Source organism: Sceloporus undulatus, chromosome 1, assembly GCF_019175285.1.
Source record: "Sceloporus undulatus isolate JIND9_A2432 ecotype Alabama chromosome 1, SceUnd_v1.1, whole genome shotgun sequence".
Classification (NCBI taxonomy): Eukaryota; Metazoa; Chordata; class Lepidosauria; order Squamata; family Phrynosomatidae; genus Sceloporus; species Sceloporus undulatus.
The window spans coordinates 180,407,359-180,425,329 of record NC_056522.1 but is presented as its reverse complement, the minus strand read 5'-3'; the positions used below and the strand labels follow the sequence as shown (position 1 = coordinate 180,425,329).

Sequence of the window (17,971 nt, the reverse complement as noted above, 5' to 3'; positions counted from 1 at the left end):
ACAGTATTCTCCAATGGCATGGAAGTACACCATAGGGTGGCAGCCTTTACATCACTGGATAGATGATGGGGCCATAGCATGCTCCATTTGGTAACAGGCATACCATGCTATTGTGTTTCCTAATATGTTCCTTTTAATATGCGAAAACAAGGCTGAATGGTGTAACTACTAAATTTGTACTCACAGCCCACAAGCAATGACTTGTTTGTTAGATTGCCCAAAGGCAATTTTTTTGCTTGCCTGAGTAAACAGGGATCCAAAAATATAATTTCAAGGTTGACAGAGAATACTTGCTGATTTACCAATTCTTTTGACTTGTCAGTCTTCTACCAAAATGTCAGTAAGTATTGGGAAGTTTTCTATAGCATCCTTGAGTACAAATCAATTAAATAATACAAGTAGGGTGGAATTCTTCTCCATAGCTCTGGTGGTCATTTTAGACTACAATGAGACACCACCACAGTCAATTGTCCAAGTCCTCCAGACACAGTGTAGGATAGGGGGGGAAACCAGTAAAGGGGAGAAAAATTTTACCCAGCCTTGAAGCAACCAGTGAGGCGCACAGTGTGCTGGGGTGGGAGGATGGCCTATGTAGCCATACATGGAAAGAGGCATGTGGAGGGGAAGGTGCCTCTAATTCTCCCTCCCTTCTCCGCACACACATCCAGTGTCTCTGGTGCACTACATCTGATGCAAAGGCATCTGGTCTATTTCCATTCAGGTCACCAAAAGTGGCCCCTAATGTGCAGCACCATTCATTGTCTGGGTTCAGAGCCCCAGTATGTTAAGATGCGTAAGTACATACTAGTCCTTTCCTCTGTCTTTATTAAACTGAAACTTTATTATGGAAATGCAGAAACATCAGTAAAAATGCAAATCACCTAAAGCCATATACCACATTACATGAACTATGAGAGTATGAAACACAGCACAACTATAGGTATCAAAATAAATTTTGAATAAAACCTTTTAAGATTCAGGCTACGTTACATTGTATTTTATATTTTGTATGTAAACAGTGGTAGGCTGAAAATGCTTAAATACAAAGACAAATTTAATGGTTTGGGAAATGCAACAATGTTTCACCCCCCTCACTATACCTAAGGGCTCTCATTTTGTGAGAAGTTATATTATTGCATATAAAGTATATGCTGCTATAAGAGTTAAACTAAAACTACTGTATATTGTGCACAGTTTTGACATGGCCAGAACAAAATACCTTCCTTTGGAAACCAAAAAGTTCTGGCTCTTATTTGTGTGTGTTACCCCAATCTCAGCATGCTGGACTACAGGTGAAAATGAGTTTCCCAATCATATTCAAGAATCTTTCTATATACAAGATTCAGATGTAGAAATAATACACAATTTTCACTCAGGTAAAACTGTGTGAGTAATCCAGGCAGAAGATGAAAAATAGTACAGAAGCAACAGATAAAGGAAGCAATGACAGTAGATAGGTTTAAAAAGGTCAGTGCTGTCTGAATTGATTTCCCCCCCTGAAAATCTTTTTTCTCTTTCCCTAACATATTAATTTGAACCCAAATACTGAAAAAGAAAAATGCTTGGTACAGTCTTGCCCCAGCCTCATCCTTTTAAGCTCCCCCAGTCAGTTATAAATGTATTGTAAAATCATAAATGTAAATCATTTGACTATTTAAATGTTTATTTATAATTGACTTTATGGTATTATAGACAAGAAGAAAAGATAAAGCTTGGTCATGAAGACAACCTTTTGGCTTTTTTTAACCAGCTCATTGAAACATAAAGTCCACCAAAGCAAAGCACAAATAAAGGCCAATGAAATGTAAATAAATAGTCAGGGAAAGATGCAGTGTGTGTTTTTGTGTAAGTTCTGAAGAGCTGAGATTCTGCAGTGACTTTCACAGGCTTAATGCATTGGAAACGTATATGCTATGCCTGACAAAGATATCATATTTCTCATCATCCTCAGCTAAAAGGATTTAAGAATCGTATCTAGCAATCACTGTGGAATTCCAGTGCAAGACAGAGTACACAGCATTGGACTAGGTAGACTTAAATTAGGGCTATATAAAGCATGTTCGTATGTTTTCATCAGGTTTGGTGAACAGATGTCCTCCAGATGTCCTCAGCTTCAGTTTCCTGAAGCCCAAAACCAATATGGCCAATAGTAATTGACCATGCCAACTGTAGTCCAAAACATTTGGAGGTAAAAAGGTTTCCAGCCCCTGTGTTACAGAACATGGTTGATGTGAAAATTTCTGGCCTGTTCATAGTTATATTGCACTGATACAACAACAACAACAATAGGAGGTTCACAAAATGGAACAGAAACAAAATGTTGCAATATAGCATGGTTATACTCGGGTTATACCATTCTCCAAATCTCAGATTTTCCCAAGCTTGGCCAATGTTTTGCTACATGGCTGCCACTGTTTTGCTTACATATGCAATGGCATTCAGCTCTGCACACTGCAACAGAGGAAGTGAAAAATATTCAGAACAGCAGACTTCTTTAAAATCTTTACCATCTCACTATTCTAAATACTCATCTCATGTCTATCCCCTTGGCTCTAAGATGAAGACACTTCCTATAAACTCCCAAGATGCTTCCTGACAGGAGTAGACGAGTATTTCTGATGTACAAGCCTCATCACTTTATGATCTAATGCTGCCATTTCCTCTGTTAAATGAAGCAGCAGAAATTGCACAGTTGCCAATAGGCTATTTAATTTCTATCACATGGAAGCACTCCCTATTGGTCAAACAGACAGAGCTGTGTAAATATACTCACATGCAACTGCTTTAGAGAAATTCTATTACCTCTAAGTGATTCCTGCGCTCTGCAATGACTCGTTCATCCTTGTTTCCAAAGAGCTTCTTGGGAGGAAACTCTAACTCTGTCAGCTTCAAGAGATAAGAGGAAATAAAATCAGTTGAGAAATATTTCTTAAAAGCGATGATGCAGATACAGAGATAAAAGATGAAAATTATTTATTTATTACTATTTACTTAAAGGATTTTTACCTTCTTCCTCTGTAAAAAAAAAAAAAAAGGTCTCTAACAGCTTACAAAACCCAGTAATAAACCAATTCCTGCTCCCAGACTCTCAATCTAAAAGACATAACAGAAAAGGGAGAGAGAGAAGGGTCTCCTACAGTCATCCTTGTGGGCAGGATATTAAATGTATGCGAACTACTGTATTTTTTTTTATTGCTTAAATTTCCAGGATAGAGTAAGTGGTTTACAGAGGATGGTACAGTAGATATCACTGATGACCTCTGGGCCACTTATTACTTGTATTTTCAAAAATGCTCTTTTTGTCATTGTCAGTGATGGTAGGGGAGTACCAGCCTTTCAGGACTAAAGAGATTTATAGTTGTGTAAGGTCCATGACTGCTTGAGATCAGAACAAACAAATAATTTCCTTCTTCCATTCTATTATTCACTCTTTTTCTTCCTTTTCTCTTCTTCATCAATTTGTCCTTAATCCCACCTCTTTAATTGCTTCACAGCTATACTTCTGCTAGGTTTCCAGAACTATCTCATTCCCCATTATCAAAGACAAATATGACATGGCAAGATTAGCTTGCCTGGCAGAAAAGCCACATAATGCATTGCATCAAGTTCTAATCCTTCTTCTTTGCCATGCTGTCTTAATCTGTCAGGAAAAAACCATCCACCCTAATGAAGTCTAATATTCTAAAAATAATTAAGACTATTGAAGTATGATACTAACTTCAGCATCAGTCAGAAGATCTAGTGAGTCAAGCAATGTTAGAAAGGGGGGAAAAACTAAGCAAGTTAATAATTTAACAAGTTAATTAACCATTTATTCCCAAACTCTGGCCATGGTATCATATAATCCAGCAAAAGCAAGTACAGTATATTAAATAAAAGTGAAAGAGAAATATTAATCAGTGTATTCCTTTGCTCAAGAGGCTTGATCTGTTAAGACCTTTTGTAAAATGTTTCTAGTGAAACCCCATGCATTTTATTTTGTTGAATGGAGCCTATTCAGAAGCAAATTAGAATACTAGTGCAGTCTTAAATGTTAATAGAGTATGATGTATAACCACTAAGATTTCTCTCCTTCATGGATTTTTTTCTAAAACAAATTACAGGTATATAAAGGCCTACTGAGACCCAAGGTAGCTTCCAAGCAAACAAAGCAATCTTTAAGATGACAAGAAAAGAGAATACTAAAACAAAAAAGAAGTAGTGCTTAATAGCTCAGGCTTTGTGCAACAATCTTGTAATATCTGATCAGCCAAACACTAAGATGTAGTGTGCTTTGCATCCTTTCCTGATAGCAGGTACAGGGTACAGTCTCAGACCACATTTACACTGTCGGCTGTGCTTCTACCAGGCTTCTTGCCTTGTGCACTGACATAAAACTGGACAGGTACTGATTCAAGAAATGTGATTATTGGTAGGGTTCATATAGGCAAAGACATTTTAGCTTCTAAGTTGTATGGCGTTCAGGAAACAGAAGGTTTCAAAAGTTAAATGTGGCATACTGAAATAGGTCTGGAAGAACTGTGTCAGCCAGTGCAGACAATGTGGTAAAGGCTGAATCTGTTCACGATTCCCTACTTTCAAAAGGAGGCAGGGCTCCACAGTTTGGACCAGCTGCAGTTTTGAGGTCATCATGAAGGGCAGACCTACATAAACTGCAGTGTAGCAAAATCTTCTCTATTCCATAAGGGGTACTGTCTCGACAATAAGCACCCAAATTCCTACAGTCACCTGTTTATTACAAAAAATAATACTTTTTCATATTTAATTAAAATGAAAAAGTCTGTTTTAGTATAAGCAATATAGCTTTGATATATTTTTTGTTAAAGGAGAAGCAGAACATTTCTAATCTGTCATCATTAGCTTTTTGTGCAGTACTTTTAGAATTCATGGTGAAATATATTAAAATAATGTGAGCGAATGTGTTGGAGTCTCTTTACGTTCATAGCCCTAAATTCTTTCAATTTTTCAAGTGGTGTGCCTGACTTTTAATCTTTTGTCCTGGTTTTCTATGTCAGATATGAGAACAATCAGAAGTGGTCTCATTCTGTAGATAGTCAGGGGCTGCTTCACTTACTTTTGAGCTAATAATGACAGGAAAAATATGTCCTAGTTTCACGTTTTTGAAGTTTAAACTCAAGCCTCATCTTCTGGAGGAGTCCTGAAACTCATAGAGTAAAGGAAGTAGGCAAAAAGCTGTTCTCAAGTTGGAAGTAGCACTGTATATTTGGAAATTTGACAGCTGTCTCTCATCTTTCTTCTCCAGGAAAATTCTTCAGTAACTTATTTGAGGATAAAATAGCCTTTGCCTGTGTTTCTACAGAGCTCAGAAGAGGCATGGGAAGAAAGGCAAAACCTGGTGAATGGTGGAAATTCTACTTTTATAGCAAACAGCTCTGAAGCAGGTCACAGATAAAGCAAATACACACACACACTACAAACCAATTAAGGCAAATAATTTAACTGAAGACTTCTTTCAAACTGTATGTATGGGAGTTGAAATGCACTGCCAGTTACAGATCAAGTCATATTCCTGAAACACGCATTTCAATCAGAAAAGGGATTTCCCTCTACCTCCATAAATCACTCCCTTGGCTTTATCTGCAAAACACAGAATCTCAGGGCTTGAACCTATGATCTACTTGCACCAGCATAACAGCTCGTAGTGTACGCCACATAGCTTCCCAAGGATGGATCTGCAGCTTATAGCAGTGAGCCCACAAATCTGCCCTCACAATGGACACTGATACAAGGTATATTCACAGCCAAAGGATTTTCAGTGGGCTCTCCACATTTTTACTAAATGGCTCGTAAATCAGGTAGAGATAGTCTGCTCAACTTTAGTTAAAACAAACAAGTCTGCTTTGGCAGCTTAGTATTCTTACATTTTATAAAGCGTTTTGACCTGCTGAGTCATTTTTTTTCCAAGGTGGGAAACCATTAATTTTCAAAGACAGTAACTGTTTGCATGCAAAAACAAAGTAGTAGTAGTAGTAGTAGTAATAATAATAATAATAATAATAATAATAATATGCCCTATGGCTCATTGAGGTGGTCATTACATCTGACCACACAATGATACATTCTTCTGTCACTAAATAGAAAATATTGCATACAAAATCTAATTCTTAAAGCAAAAGATCCTAGTTTTGTCTTCTGCATAATATGCTAGTGATCGAGGTACATGCCACTGCTGTTTCTGTATCGGGGGCATCCACTAAAATAAGCCCCCCATTCCCACAATCTAAAGGAATACTAAACTTGATCATCTCAGTGAGAACTAAAGGGCTTGGCTTTTCTCTTGCATTCTTTCCCAGAGTCCCTTCATACTCTATGTAGGGCAATTCACAGCCCATTTTATATCCTAAAAAGAGTCAATGAGTAAGTGGGCATCAGGAGAAGTGAAGTATCTCTGTTCACAATCCTTGCCTGCTTCTATCACTATGCAGCTGTTTTGACCTCAGCCCCATTCAGGCATCTCATGGCTTCTCCATTCTCAGACCAGTCAATTTTCTCAAGTCAGAGAAAGTAAAATGTATTTTCAGTTGCCCAAACCTGAAAAGATAGTTAGACTACAAGTAATGCAGGCTGCTGTGCATCCAGAAAGAGACAGAAGCATCCTGCCCACAGGTTACTTATTGAAATTCTTGAGGGGAAAAATCTGTCTTATCCACATGCCTGGTACCTTTAGGTACTCTCTCCCTTGTTTTGCCACAGGGCACTGTTCCCTCAGTTCCCTTTCCTGATTACAACAGACTTAACAATGTGGCTAGCAACAACATGCAGTATTTGCCTTACAGAATAGATTCTCCAATTAACAGAAAAGATACGACAGCATGCCTATTTTTTTGCAGCAATAATTTACTGGAATCCTAATCCAGTTTCGTATGGGCATTCTGAGGGCAATCTAGGCACCAAAACTTATTCATTATTTTAACATCAGTGTGTCCAATGCTATTAAAGAAACAATTAAATTCAGCAGAAAAAAGTTTATATGGGTTAGGGGGTATCTTTCCTTCCCCGGAGCCATTTTTGGATATAGCTGGATACAGCAGTAAACACTGGTAATATCAGGCACAATAGGTAACATAATATGATAAATTACTGTACCATTGTGTTTATTACGAATACTGTGGTAGCATTCATATGCAGAATGCTAATAAAAAGTGAATACATATAGTGCAATTTAGAAGTTCATGCAAGCTTTTTATAGTGCTATAAACACTATGTAGCCTTAACTGGATTTTAAATTGCTTACCAAAAAGGAAAATAAAATTAGGACTGGTAAAGAGAGAAGCTATTTACAAATATAAAATTTATTATAGAACTAAATTTATTCCCGTATGCCATAGCATTCCTAACCAGAAGTCAACTAAAGAGAAGTACTGTTATAGTATGAATAGTACTCCCAGGACATGTAATTACTGCTCCTGTCAATTCATTTCAACTCAGGTGATACTCAGCAATGTCATTATGTCACTGGGTGACCTGTGTGTCACTCTCTACACTAGCAGAAGTCAACATTTTTTAAAAGGAGTTTTTGGTGGGACAGTGTCTTTATTTCAGCCAACAGGCCATTAGACAATAAAGTGTGTATAAAACACATAAAACATTTAAAACATATAAAACTTGTTAAAATGGAACTATAAAGCAAATATTCAGAATATACTCATGAGATGTGTATATATACACACACACACACACACACACACACACACACACATACAGAAGCACTCGCAAGTATATTGAATAATACTAAACCATAAAACACAAGACCAAGATGGGTATTTGTTTGGATATTCAAGATGCAAAGGACAAGACTTGTTCATTTAATTTGAATCATAATCTTACGTGTTTTGACAGCAGAGAAAAGGAACTTTGCCACTACTTCCGTTTTGCCTTTCTTAGAATCATTTAACAGGTACTCCAAGTACCAGTTGTTAGGTCTACCAGGAAACTTAAGCAGGAGAGGAGAAATTAATCTTAGCCTCTCATCCTTGTAAAGGATACAAGAAAATAGGACATGCTCTAGAGACTCAACAGAGCCTTCGCCGCAATGGCAAACCCGTTCATGGTAGGGGGTTCCCTTAAAGCGACCCTCTAGCATGGCTGAGGGAATAATGTTAAATCTTGCTTTGGTGAACACGGCTCGATATTTTGAGATGGTCAGATTTTGCAAATAAAATGCCTCCCTCTCAAAATTGAACTGTAGCCCTAAACTAATGGGAGAGCAGGTACTGCGAGCAGAAGATAAAGAATATTGAATATCAATATCTTTTATACGACGTGTCAAAATCTGCTGAGCCTGGGATAGATCTTGTGTAATGAGGAAATTGCTTGAGAAACCCACTCTCTGAAAAGTGGGACAGTGATATCTGGACCTAGAGCCTAAAGATCCTGGGGTCTTTAGCCAAGGTTCTCCTGTTTTTTCCACCATTTTCCAGTGCTAAAGGTAGATTTTCCACATATGACTAATTTTAAGAGTCTCTGTGACTCTTAAGGAAGAAATTCAACCACCTTGTAGCATGTTAATATAGGTTGCTACATTTGAATATTCTTGTACTGATATCCTGGTGAAGCTTTGCTTTTTATATTGTTTTACGACATTCCTGGTTATGTGCAAGCAACAGACCAAACTACATAGTGTTCAGCATGCATTTGAAAAAGCATGCTTACAACCAGACTTTAAAAAAAGGTAAGAAAAAGAAAACGCAGCCATGAGTTCCTCAATGCAGACTGAGACCAGCAACATCTGACTTTGTTAGATGGTCCTGGTCTACAGTTTGGGGGGCACTTAAGTACAGTACCATTGATTTAATCAGGCCTGAAGTTACTTAACTTTCTCTGGCCTAAACCTATCTAAGCAAAATTTTGATCTGAAACTTGGCCAAATATTACATTTATCCAGCTTCTGCCCACTTCTCCGGCAACATAGTAACACAGTAGTAGTAGTAGTAGTAGTAGTAGTAGTAGCAGCAAAAATAATAATCCCATCTTTTCCCCAAAATGTGGTAAGTCAAAATGGTAACACTAAAATCATCATCATCATCATCATCATCATCATCATCATCATCATCATCATCATCATCGCCATTATCCCATCTTTTCTCCAAAATTGAGACTCAAAGCAGCTCACAATTAAAAAGAACAATACAATTAAATCATCAGCGCTGTTTACGCACAATTCTAAATATACACTGAACTGACTATGTGACAAATGGTGAACTCGCCACGGGTCAGCGTAAGAGGGGCGCCCCAAAGAAGAGATACAAGGACTCCCTGAAACAACATCTCAGGCTTGGCCAAATTGATCACCAACAATGGTCTGCCCTAGCCTCATATCGGGAGGCATGGAGACACACTATCCACAATGCTGCAGCCTTTTTCGAAAACTCACGCCGAACGAATCTCGAAGAGAAACGACAACACAGAAAGAACCGCAATCCGGAAACATCACCCAAGGAGACTTTCCGCTGTGCTTTCTGCAACCGGACCTGTTTATCCCGGATTGGCCTTTTTAGTCACCAACGCGCTTGTACAAAGCGCGGGATGAGTCCTTTCTGAATCTTCGTTCACAAAGCAAAGCCAGAGAGAGAGAGAGACAATTAAATTATTTATTCAAAAACCAAGCAGATCAATTGGAAGTTCAGTTATATTTCATTTTATTGTTAAAATAATCAAAAAGAAGAAGAAATGCTGTTTATGAAGTGCATATTTTGTAAATATGAAAAATTTAATAAATATTAATTTAAAAAAAAGAACAATATAATTAAAGCATGCAAAAAGTGAGCATTAAAATAGAATTAAACTATTTCAGAGAAAAAAGGTCTCTCCTGATTATCTCAGAGCCTGGGCCAGCTCAGACAGGAGGATACGGTCTGCCAAATGGGCTAGTCCTGGACCAGCTTTTTTTAAATGCCTTTATAGGTCATAACCAGCACTCTAAATTGTGCCTGGAAATAAACTGGTAATCAGTGGAGCTGTTTCAACAGGGGTGAATCTGCCCCAGTTAACAATCTGGCACCTGCTTAGTGTTAATTTCAGTTTGTGCAGTCTGATGATGTGGACAGGATCCTTGGAGAAGTAAGAGCCACCACATCAGGCTCCTGGAACAGACCATCCTAACTGATCTCCCACCCCTTCAGAGGTTCCAAGTCCCAGTGAGTCTGAACTTGACCAGGTATGACAACCGAACTGTGGAGAGTTCCTCCACACCAAGATCACTATCACAGTTTTCTGTGGGTGCATCACAGAAAACAAAGTCCAGAGTTTGCCCAGCAGCATGGGTAAGGCCAGATACCATTTGGGACAGACCCATGGTTGTCATGGAGGCAATGAAGTCCTGAGCCACTCTTGAGGCAGTCTCAGAATGGATGTTGAAGTCTTCCAGCACTGCCAGCTGCTGAGACTCCAACACTAAATCTGAGACCACCCTGGCTCAGGAAGGGAGACTGTTGAGCAGTGGTGTGTGCAGTACACCAGCAGAATCCCTATTTTATGCTGGCTACCACCCTTAGGTATACAGACTCAAAACCTGCAGACTGTGGGAGAAGGCAACTGGCCAAGGAGAGAGAATAATGATAAACCACTACAATTCTACTTCCCTGTCCACCAGGTCTTACCTGCTGCTGCACAGAAAAACCTGATGGGCAAAACTGATGGAAATTAACACACATACACACTGGCTAGGGTCTCTGTAATACAGGACAAGTTGTCATGTTCATCCAGATTCAAATCCTGAATGTCACTTGTTTATCCATTCACCAACCTACCATTCAACAGTAGCATTTTCAACCTGGGGCCTGTCACCAAGGCTGTCTATTTCCACGTATAGTAACATTATAGGTCCATTTCCACATATAGCAGCACTAGGTTCTGATAAACAACACTAGGTTCTAACAGCATTAACAGTTCTTTCCAAAAATGGTTTTCCAGATGCACAAGAGCTCAGCTGAGTAACATCTGGCAGTGTTTATGAAACATTCTCATCTTGTAAGACCAAACACTGCTGTAAATTTCAGTCACCATTGCCTCTGAGAAATGCTAATAATGAAATCTCATCAAAGGCTAGCAATAATTCTTAGTGCTGATGGGATGGATGTGTTTCTGACGTTCCAGAATTAATAGCAAGTCCCAAGGTGTAAAATAGCAGCTGTCACATAAAAATATACCTGCAAGCAAACAAGCAACTCTCCTTTAGGTTTAATTTGTTGTGAGTCAACAGAAGCAGTCCTCCAGGACAAGCCAGACAGGAGCATGAGATGGTTTAAGCCTAGCCATTGCTTAATTTTTTTAAAAAAAGAAATAGTTTTCAAATTTTATAATATCAACATACATAATTTCATATGCACAAACAAGAAAAAAAAAGAAATTTCACAAACACAGACACGCTTCTTTTCATTTATTATTATTATTATTATTATTATTATTATTATTATTATTTATACCCTGCCTTCCTCCCAGTACAGGGACTCAACTATATGCATATATATTTGTTCCTTATTTAAAACTCAAATCACTACCATTTCTTATCTGCCAGAAGAAGCAAATAAAGGAAATCTTATCAACAATTAGATCTCTATCATCAGAAATTAGGAAATAGGCACAAAGTCAAGAAAAGAAATTTCACAAAGCAGTTTCCCAATTAAAAAACAAAGCAAGTACCAGGATTGTACAATAGTATTTTCAATAGTATTTTCAATAATATTTTTCTGGCTCTCCATTTATTACACAGTATATTCCCATAAGAGAAAAAGGAAAACTATTTCCATTGCTCAAGACAGATAGAGAAGGAAGAGGAAACTCATTATTTCTTACACTTCGCCCCTCAATTCATAGTCCAACAAGGCTCTTGAAACAGCTTTTGGAACACACTGCTTTAACCCACGGCTTCATAAACTTTTCTTCTCTAAACTTTTGAGGGTTTTGAGTGTTCTAACCCAGTATCTGGTGAATGTAAACTGACTTGTCTATGCTGTTTGTTTCTGTGTATAGGGATCTGGAAAGGCACCATAGTGGAGTGGTTTGAGTGCTGGACTAGGACTCTGGGAGATCAAGATTTGAATTCCCACTCTGCTGTGGAAACCCAATGAGTGACCTTGGCCAAGTCACACTCTCTCCATCTCAGAGGAAGGCAATGGGAAACCAATCTGGAAAAAAAAATATTGCTAAGAAAACCCTATGATAGGTTTACTTTAGGATTGCCCTAAGTTGTAAATGACTTGAAGGGACACGACATCAAAAGGATCTGGACTCAAACCAGGGACATTTTCAGGGAAGAGATGTGTGTTCTATTCTAACAATGATATTAGAAAAGGAATAGAAACTGCAGTCTGTATCCTCATAAAACCACACAGGAAACCATCATTCAAACAAACTAAACCATGATAAAATCTTATGCATAGTGGAGTGCTTTATCTTATCGCTGCCCAGATGCCAGAATCAGATTTCAGTAATAGGTTAACATAGTGATGGTAGAGAGTTTCATCATGCCCTGACCTTTCCACAGGGATGGTATTGCATGCTTCCAGGAAGCAAGAAGTAATGCTGACGGTAACAACGCTACTGGAAGAGTCTCCCAAACTAGAGACTTTTTGCTGAGGAACCAGATGAACATCAAGGAATGAGGGAAAGCTACAGGGCAGCAGCAATATTGTGGTTGGCACTGATGGAGGATCCCTCAGGGACAATGGTAGTGTCACTTTAACAAACTACAGTCTACCCTTCCCTTAAGTGGGGGATCTGTTCCGGACCCCCCCCCTCCCATGTAAGGAGAATTTCATGTATGCTCGAGCCCTATTTAAATGAATGGGGCTTGGGCGCACATGACATTACCCCTTATGGGGCGCACCACCCCTTTTCCCAGAGTGGCTTTCAGCATATGCTGAAAGCTACGTAAGGCGCGCCCACATATGACACAGGCGCACTATATTGTTAGTACTGCACAGAGGGAAACAATGGTAAATCAGTTCTGAATGTGCTTTTCACTTTTTGAAAACCATAATTCAAAATGAAAAAAAGAGTTACTAGTTGGTACCTGGTCTAATCTTGGCAGCCAGTATGGAACTTGGCCATTTTTACTTCCGATTATATAATCTATTTGGTTTTTGTGATGTCCATGTATATAATCTTCTTTCTGGTTGTATGAAAAATGTGTTTGCAATGAATAGGTTGTTGGCTTCACAAAAATCTATCAGACGCTCATCTGGTTTGTTTCTTTTGCCTAATTCAAATCTGTGTACTGTTTATTCTTCTTCTTTGCTTCCAATTTTGGCATTCCAATCTCCTACGATCAGCTTGTCGTCCTGTAAACCTTCACAGAATCTATCTATTTCTTCCTGTTCTGCCTCTGTGGTTGGTGCATGTACTTGAATTATGGTGATATTCATATGTTTTCCATGGAGTCTTATTGAGATGATTTGGTCTGATTTTGCATTGTATCATCTGACTGCTTTTGCCATATCTTTTCTTAGTATGAAAGCCATCCTGTTTCTTCATGTCTTTCCCTCAGTAGAACACTGTGTAGGTGTCTGATTCAAAGTGGCCCTTTCCTGTCCATTTTAAGTCACTCACCCCCAGTACTGCTATGTTCATATGTTCCATTTCCGTTTACTAACTATATATTTTTCATTTAACTGTTAGCTTTTCCTTGAACCTAAAAAGTTAGCACTTTAAGCCCAAAATTTTGTTCACAGTAGACACTGTATTTTTTTTTTTAAAAAAACTGCACTACTTAAAACATTCTAAACTATTTTTTATGTTTGATTTGCCATCTTTGTGCAGATGAGTACATTGCTGAAGGCTATATTTATGAACACATTATGCGCTTTGCTAGCTGTAAACAAAATGCATAGTGCTACAAGCATCTATTTTCTAAACACTGTGCGTGTATGCTTTGAAATTTTTGAAAATGTTTACCTTTGGAATGTGTGCTTTCCTATGGTTGATTTCTGGCCTTAAGTGATATATATAAACAATCTTCTTTTAAAATTGATGGTGGAATGGAAAGTCTCTCACTCAGTTATAGTGCTATGAAATAAAAATAAAGCTCCATCATACTTAAATGCACTTGACAATTATTTTAAAATCAACATCTCAAAAGCATCTAAAACTCTGAACACTGTCTAGAAATATTCTTCATCAAGGCTACCTACAAAAAGTGGCTTTTCATTTTTTATATAATGATGCCTATAATTTTCTCTTTTGATTCTTCCACCAAGCTTAGAGAGGAATGTAATCTGAGTAGATTACCCAGAATTTACTTTTAAATGCAGACATCCTGGCTATCTGGAGACCCATGAGTGCCTGTGTGGACATGGTATCTGCAGCTCAAAAAGATAGGAGTCAGTCAAAGTGCTGCAGGTGCAATAGCTGATACACCCCAAATCTGTTTCTTCTGTTTCAATAGATTGCACTGTAAAGCTAGTGAAAGAGATAACACATATTCTGAACAGGACACACTGAACCAGTGAATTCTACCCAACAGCTTCTCTTCTAATAAATCCTTAAGTACCAAAGTCTCACATTTAACATATTTTCCACCTCCTTTCCAACTGCAGAGGAAGATGCGAGAACCAGAAAGCTCACAAAAACGATGTTATTAAACGTTACTTGAGAATATGCCCAATCTTAGTAACAAAACCCAATGCCAAAATATCATCTTTCATATGGCACATACAGTCTTTCCTTGCTATCCACAGGGGATCTCAAGTAGCAAAATATGTGGGACTTTAAGTCCCTTTCTTTTCAGTGGGTGAATGTGCATGTTCACGCTCGCGCCCGCATGCACAGCCATGTGCACGTGTCCCCATTGAAAAAGCTGGGGCTTGCCATCCATGGAAACTTAGATTTGTGGATGGCAAGTCCACAATTGGCCAGGCGCGCTGTACACTGAAAACCCCACACTGAAATCTCCTCAGCCCTCTCAATAATAGCATTTCTCACATGATTTAATGTTGGCAGTTCACAAGCTTCTGCATCCCATATCCATCTCAAAATCTGCTTCTGATGGAGGAACATACTGTACACACTATATAATAATAATTATAAGAAGAAGAGGTTTAATTTATATCCCACCCCTCCGAAAGGATCGAGGTGGGTTACAACATAAGATGCATAAATAAAATACATAAATCAATATCCCCCATCCTTAAACTAATCCACATAATAACAAAAAGAAAAAAAAACCCACATTATAAAACAGTTAAAATCATTTCAGGGCATAGGGAAAAGCCGCTATAAGTTACGGAAGTGTGAGGGAAGACAACATGTGTTAATAGTAATCTCACATCAAGAAGACTACCGTATTTCTTTCCTTAATCTTATTAACTTTATCTATTTCATAGGATCCGTATGCCATCATCAGTATCATATCCAGGCTATTATTTCAAGACATAACAGCAGTATATTAAAACAATTCACTATGCTCAGAGATTAGCCCAATAAACACGCACACGCACACACATATATATTAGCAAATATGGATTTATGCTGCAACAGGGATATGATAGCTCATTTGCCCAGGCCATGATTAAGATGTTCTTAAGCATTTGGCTAAACCTTAGCAGAGACACATGGACACAGAGATACAGTTTCTATAAACTTTTGGTTCATTGCTGCTGCCACATATCTTTCCACATAATCAAATATTTTAGAGACTGGACTGTGAGAAACAGTAGCAATAGTGCAGAGTTCAGATGTAGGATAGTGAAGCCTTATTACTGTTCCCAACAAAAATAACACTCAAAAGACTAGTTGTTATGAACAAAACAAAACAAAAAAAGACTTGAAAGTCTGGAAGCTATCTTTCTTTAATTAGGCCTAAATTTAAAATGTACTTGCAGGAAAATACATTTCAAAGACATAGGCTGTATTAGTAAAAAGACAACCTTCTAGGAGAGAGCAGCACCTGTTAGACTCTGTTTACTTGAGTTGAAAAAGTCCAAGTATCTACATCAAATAAATATCCATGCCTAACTGCACTTCCCATAACCATTTATATTTATATTTACAGTGTATTACCACAGTCAACAGAACACTTCATTCCCCTTGCTATTTCATTTATTTCCGTCTGGAGCTCATCTTAGCACAAACTGATTCTACACAGTGCCCATACCTGCTCTAGCACTGACACTGTATTGTCAAGGACCATTTGCATCCAGCATGCTACAAGGTCAAGAAGTAATCAGCCTCTAAGGTAGATGATTTAATATCAAATGCATAATTAATACCCACTCTTTAGTGCTTACACTGACAACATTTTACATGCAGTCAGATTTGTCTTGAAATGTACATGGCCCATATTTTGATTCGATGCATTCTTCTGGTTATCAATAACAGTTTATTTATCTCATATGCATGAGTCAACAAAATTATACACTGCAAATTTTATAACTGCAAGATGGCAGCAGTTCACCTTTTCAAAGTGTTAGGATATTACCTCCCCAATAAATCAATATTTCAATATACTTCTTTTGGGAATGTGGTGGCAGAAACATGAAATGCAGTTTCAAATTAAAAATACTGAGGCAATAGCCCAGAACTGAACAACTAATGAGCTATAAAGTTCACCTCTAGCAGACACAGCATATATTAAGCAAGCATACATCTTTGTGTTTATAATAAATATAAATCTGGAGTCAGAAGATTAACTGTGAAAAATAGTCCTACTAAAATAATATTATGAGTGTGCAGTATTTATGGTTTTTTAAAGGTGGCATTAGAACAGGTCAATTTTCAAAGTGAACCATATGGTAATAGTGAAACTCTTTAATTATAAATGTTGTCAAGATGGGATTTTAAAAAGCTATCAGCCTGGATCAAATTGCATTTTCTCCAAAGCTGGTCTCATATTTTGAAATCAGAGGACACTTTGAAATATTTCCACTTATGGACCATTAATTGTTGTTATTATTGTTTTTGATGCTGTGTGTCTTCAAGTTAGAAACCTATTATGATCCTAAGGGTTATAATAATAATAATAATAATAATAATAATAATAATAATAATAATAATAATAATAATAATAGATTTATTTCTAGCCCGCCCAATCACAAAGAATCCGGGCGGGTTACAACAATAAAATGCAACAAATTACAATAGAGTTAAAAAATCAAACCCTAGACCTACCCCCCCCTTTGGCAAAGTACGTTTTTTGGGGGGTTGCCTTTGCCTCCCTCTGAGGCTGGGAGAGTGTGACTTGCACAAGGTCATTGAGTGGGAACCCAAACCCTGGTTTCCAGAGTTGTAAATCAATGCCCAAGCCACTATACCAGGGGTAGGCAACCTACAGCCCGCGGGCCGGATCCGGCCCGGCGAGGCCTTGGGACCGGCCCCAGCCCGGTCCTGCTGCCGATTGCCGCCGGGACCTTTGTCCTCTCACGTGAGGGCAAGAGGCCTTTGGCCTATCAGGAGGAGGAGGGCAAGGGGGGACAAGCGGCGGGCAAGGGAGGCAAGATCCCCCGTGAATAACAAAATCCGTGGATGTTCAAGTCCCATTAAATATAATGACACAGCAAAATGGTGTCCCTTCCAAAAATTGGAAAATCAAGGTTTGATATTTGAAATTTATACCTTTTTGAATATTTTCAAACCATGGATGCTTGAATCCGTGTATTAAAAATCAGTTTATAAGAAGAGCCAATTGTATATGGTTTCTTTTCATTTCTACTTGGTCATGTAGTGTGTTCCCATGCTAGTCATAGAGCATCCCCACTCTTGCTTTAAATTTCCCTTTAATTTCTTGGAAGTTTTAGGTCTCTAAAATACATATAAAAAGATAAGCTATGAGAGCACATGAACAAGAGAAGTACAAGAGGGGATTCAAAGGGAAATTACTATAAATCATCAAGGAAAGCAGCAATTCACAAATGCCCTGAAGTTAACTTCATTATAGCTGGGAAGGAAATGTCAAAGAAAGGCTAGAAAAACCTCCAAGCAACTATCCTCAGTCTTAATGGATAATGGAACTGTCTTG

The 17,971-nt window shown here is 38.1% G+C and overlaps 1 protein-coding gene across 6 annotated transcripts in view; it reads right to left on the bottom strand.

Moving 5' to 3' along the window:
* KIF16B (kinesin family member 16B) overlaps positions 1 to 17,971 on the bottom strand; it is a 140,573-nt gene that overhangs the window by 23,252 nt on the left and 99,350 nt on the right. For 4 of the 6 annotated variants that reach the window (XM_042461795.1, XM_042461815.1, XM_042461841.1 and 1 more), the window contains one exon: positions 2,803 to 2,886. The exons of 1 other annotated variant lie outside the window; for it this stretch is intronic. In XM_042461795.1, coding sequence (XP_042317729.1) covers positions 2,803 to 2,886 — 84 coding nt within the window. Of the gene's footprint in view, positions 1 to 2,773; positions 2,887 to 17,971 lie in introns of all 6 variants that reach the window. One more of the 6 variants, XM_042461833.1, reaches the window with a different exon arrangement.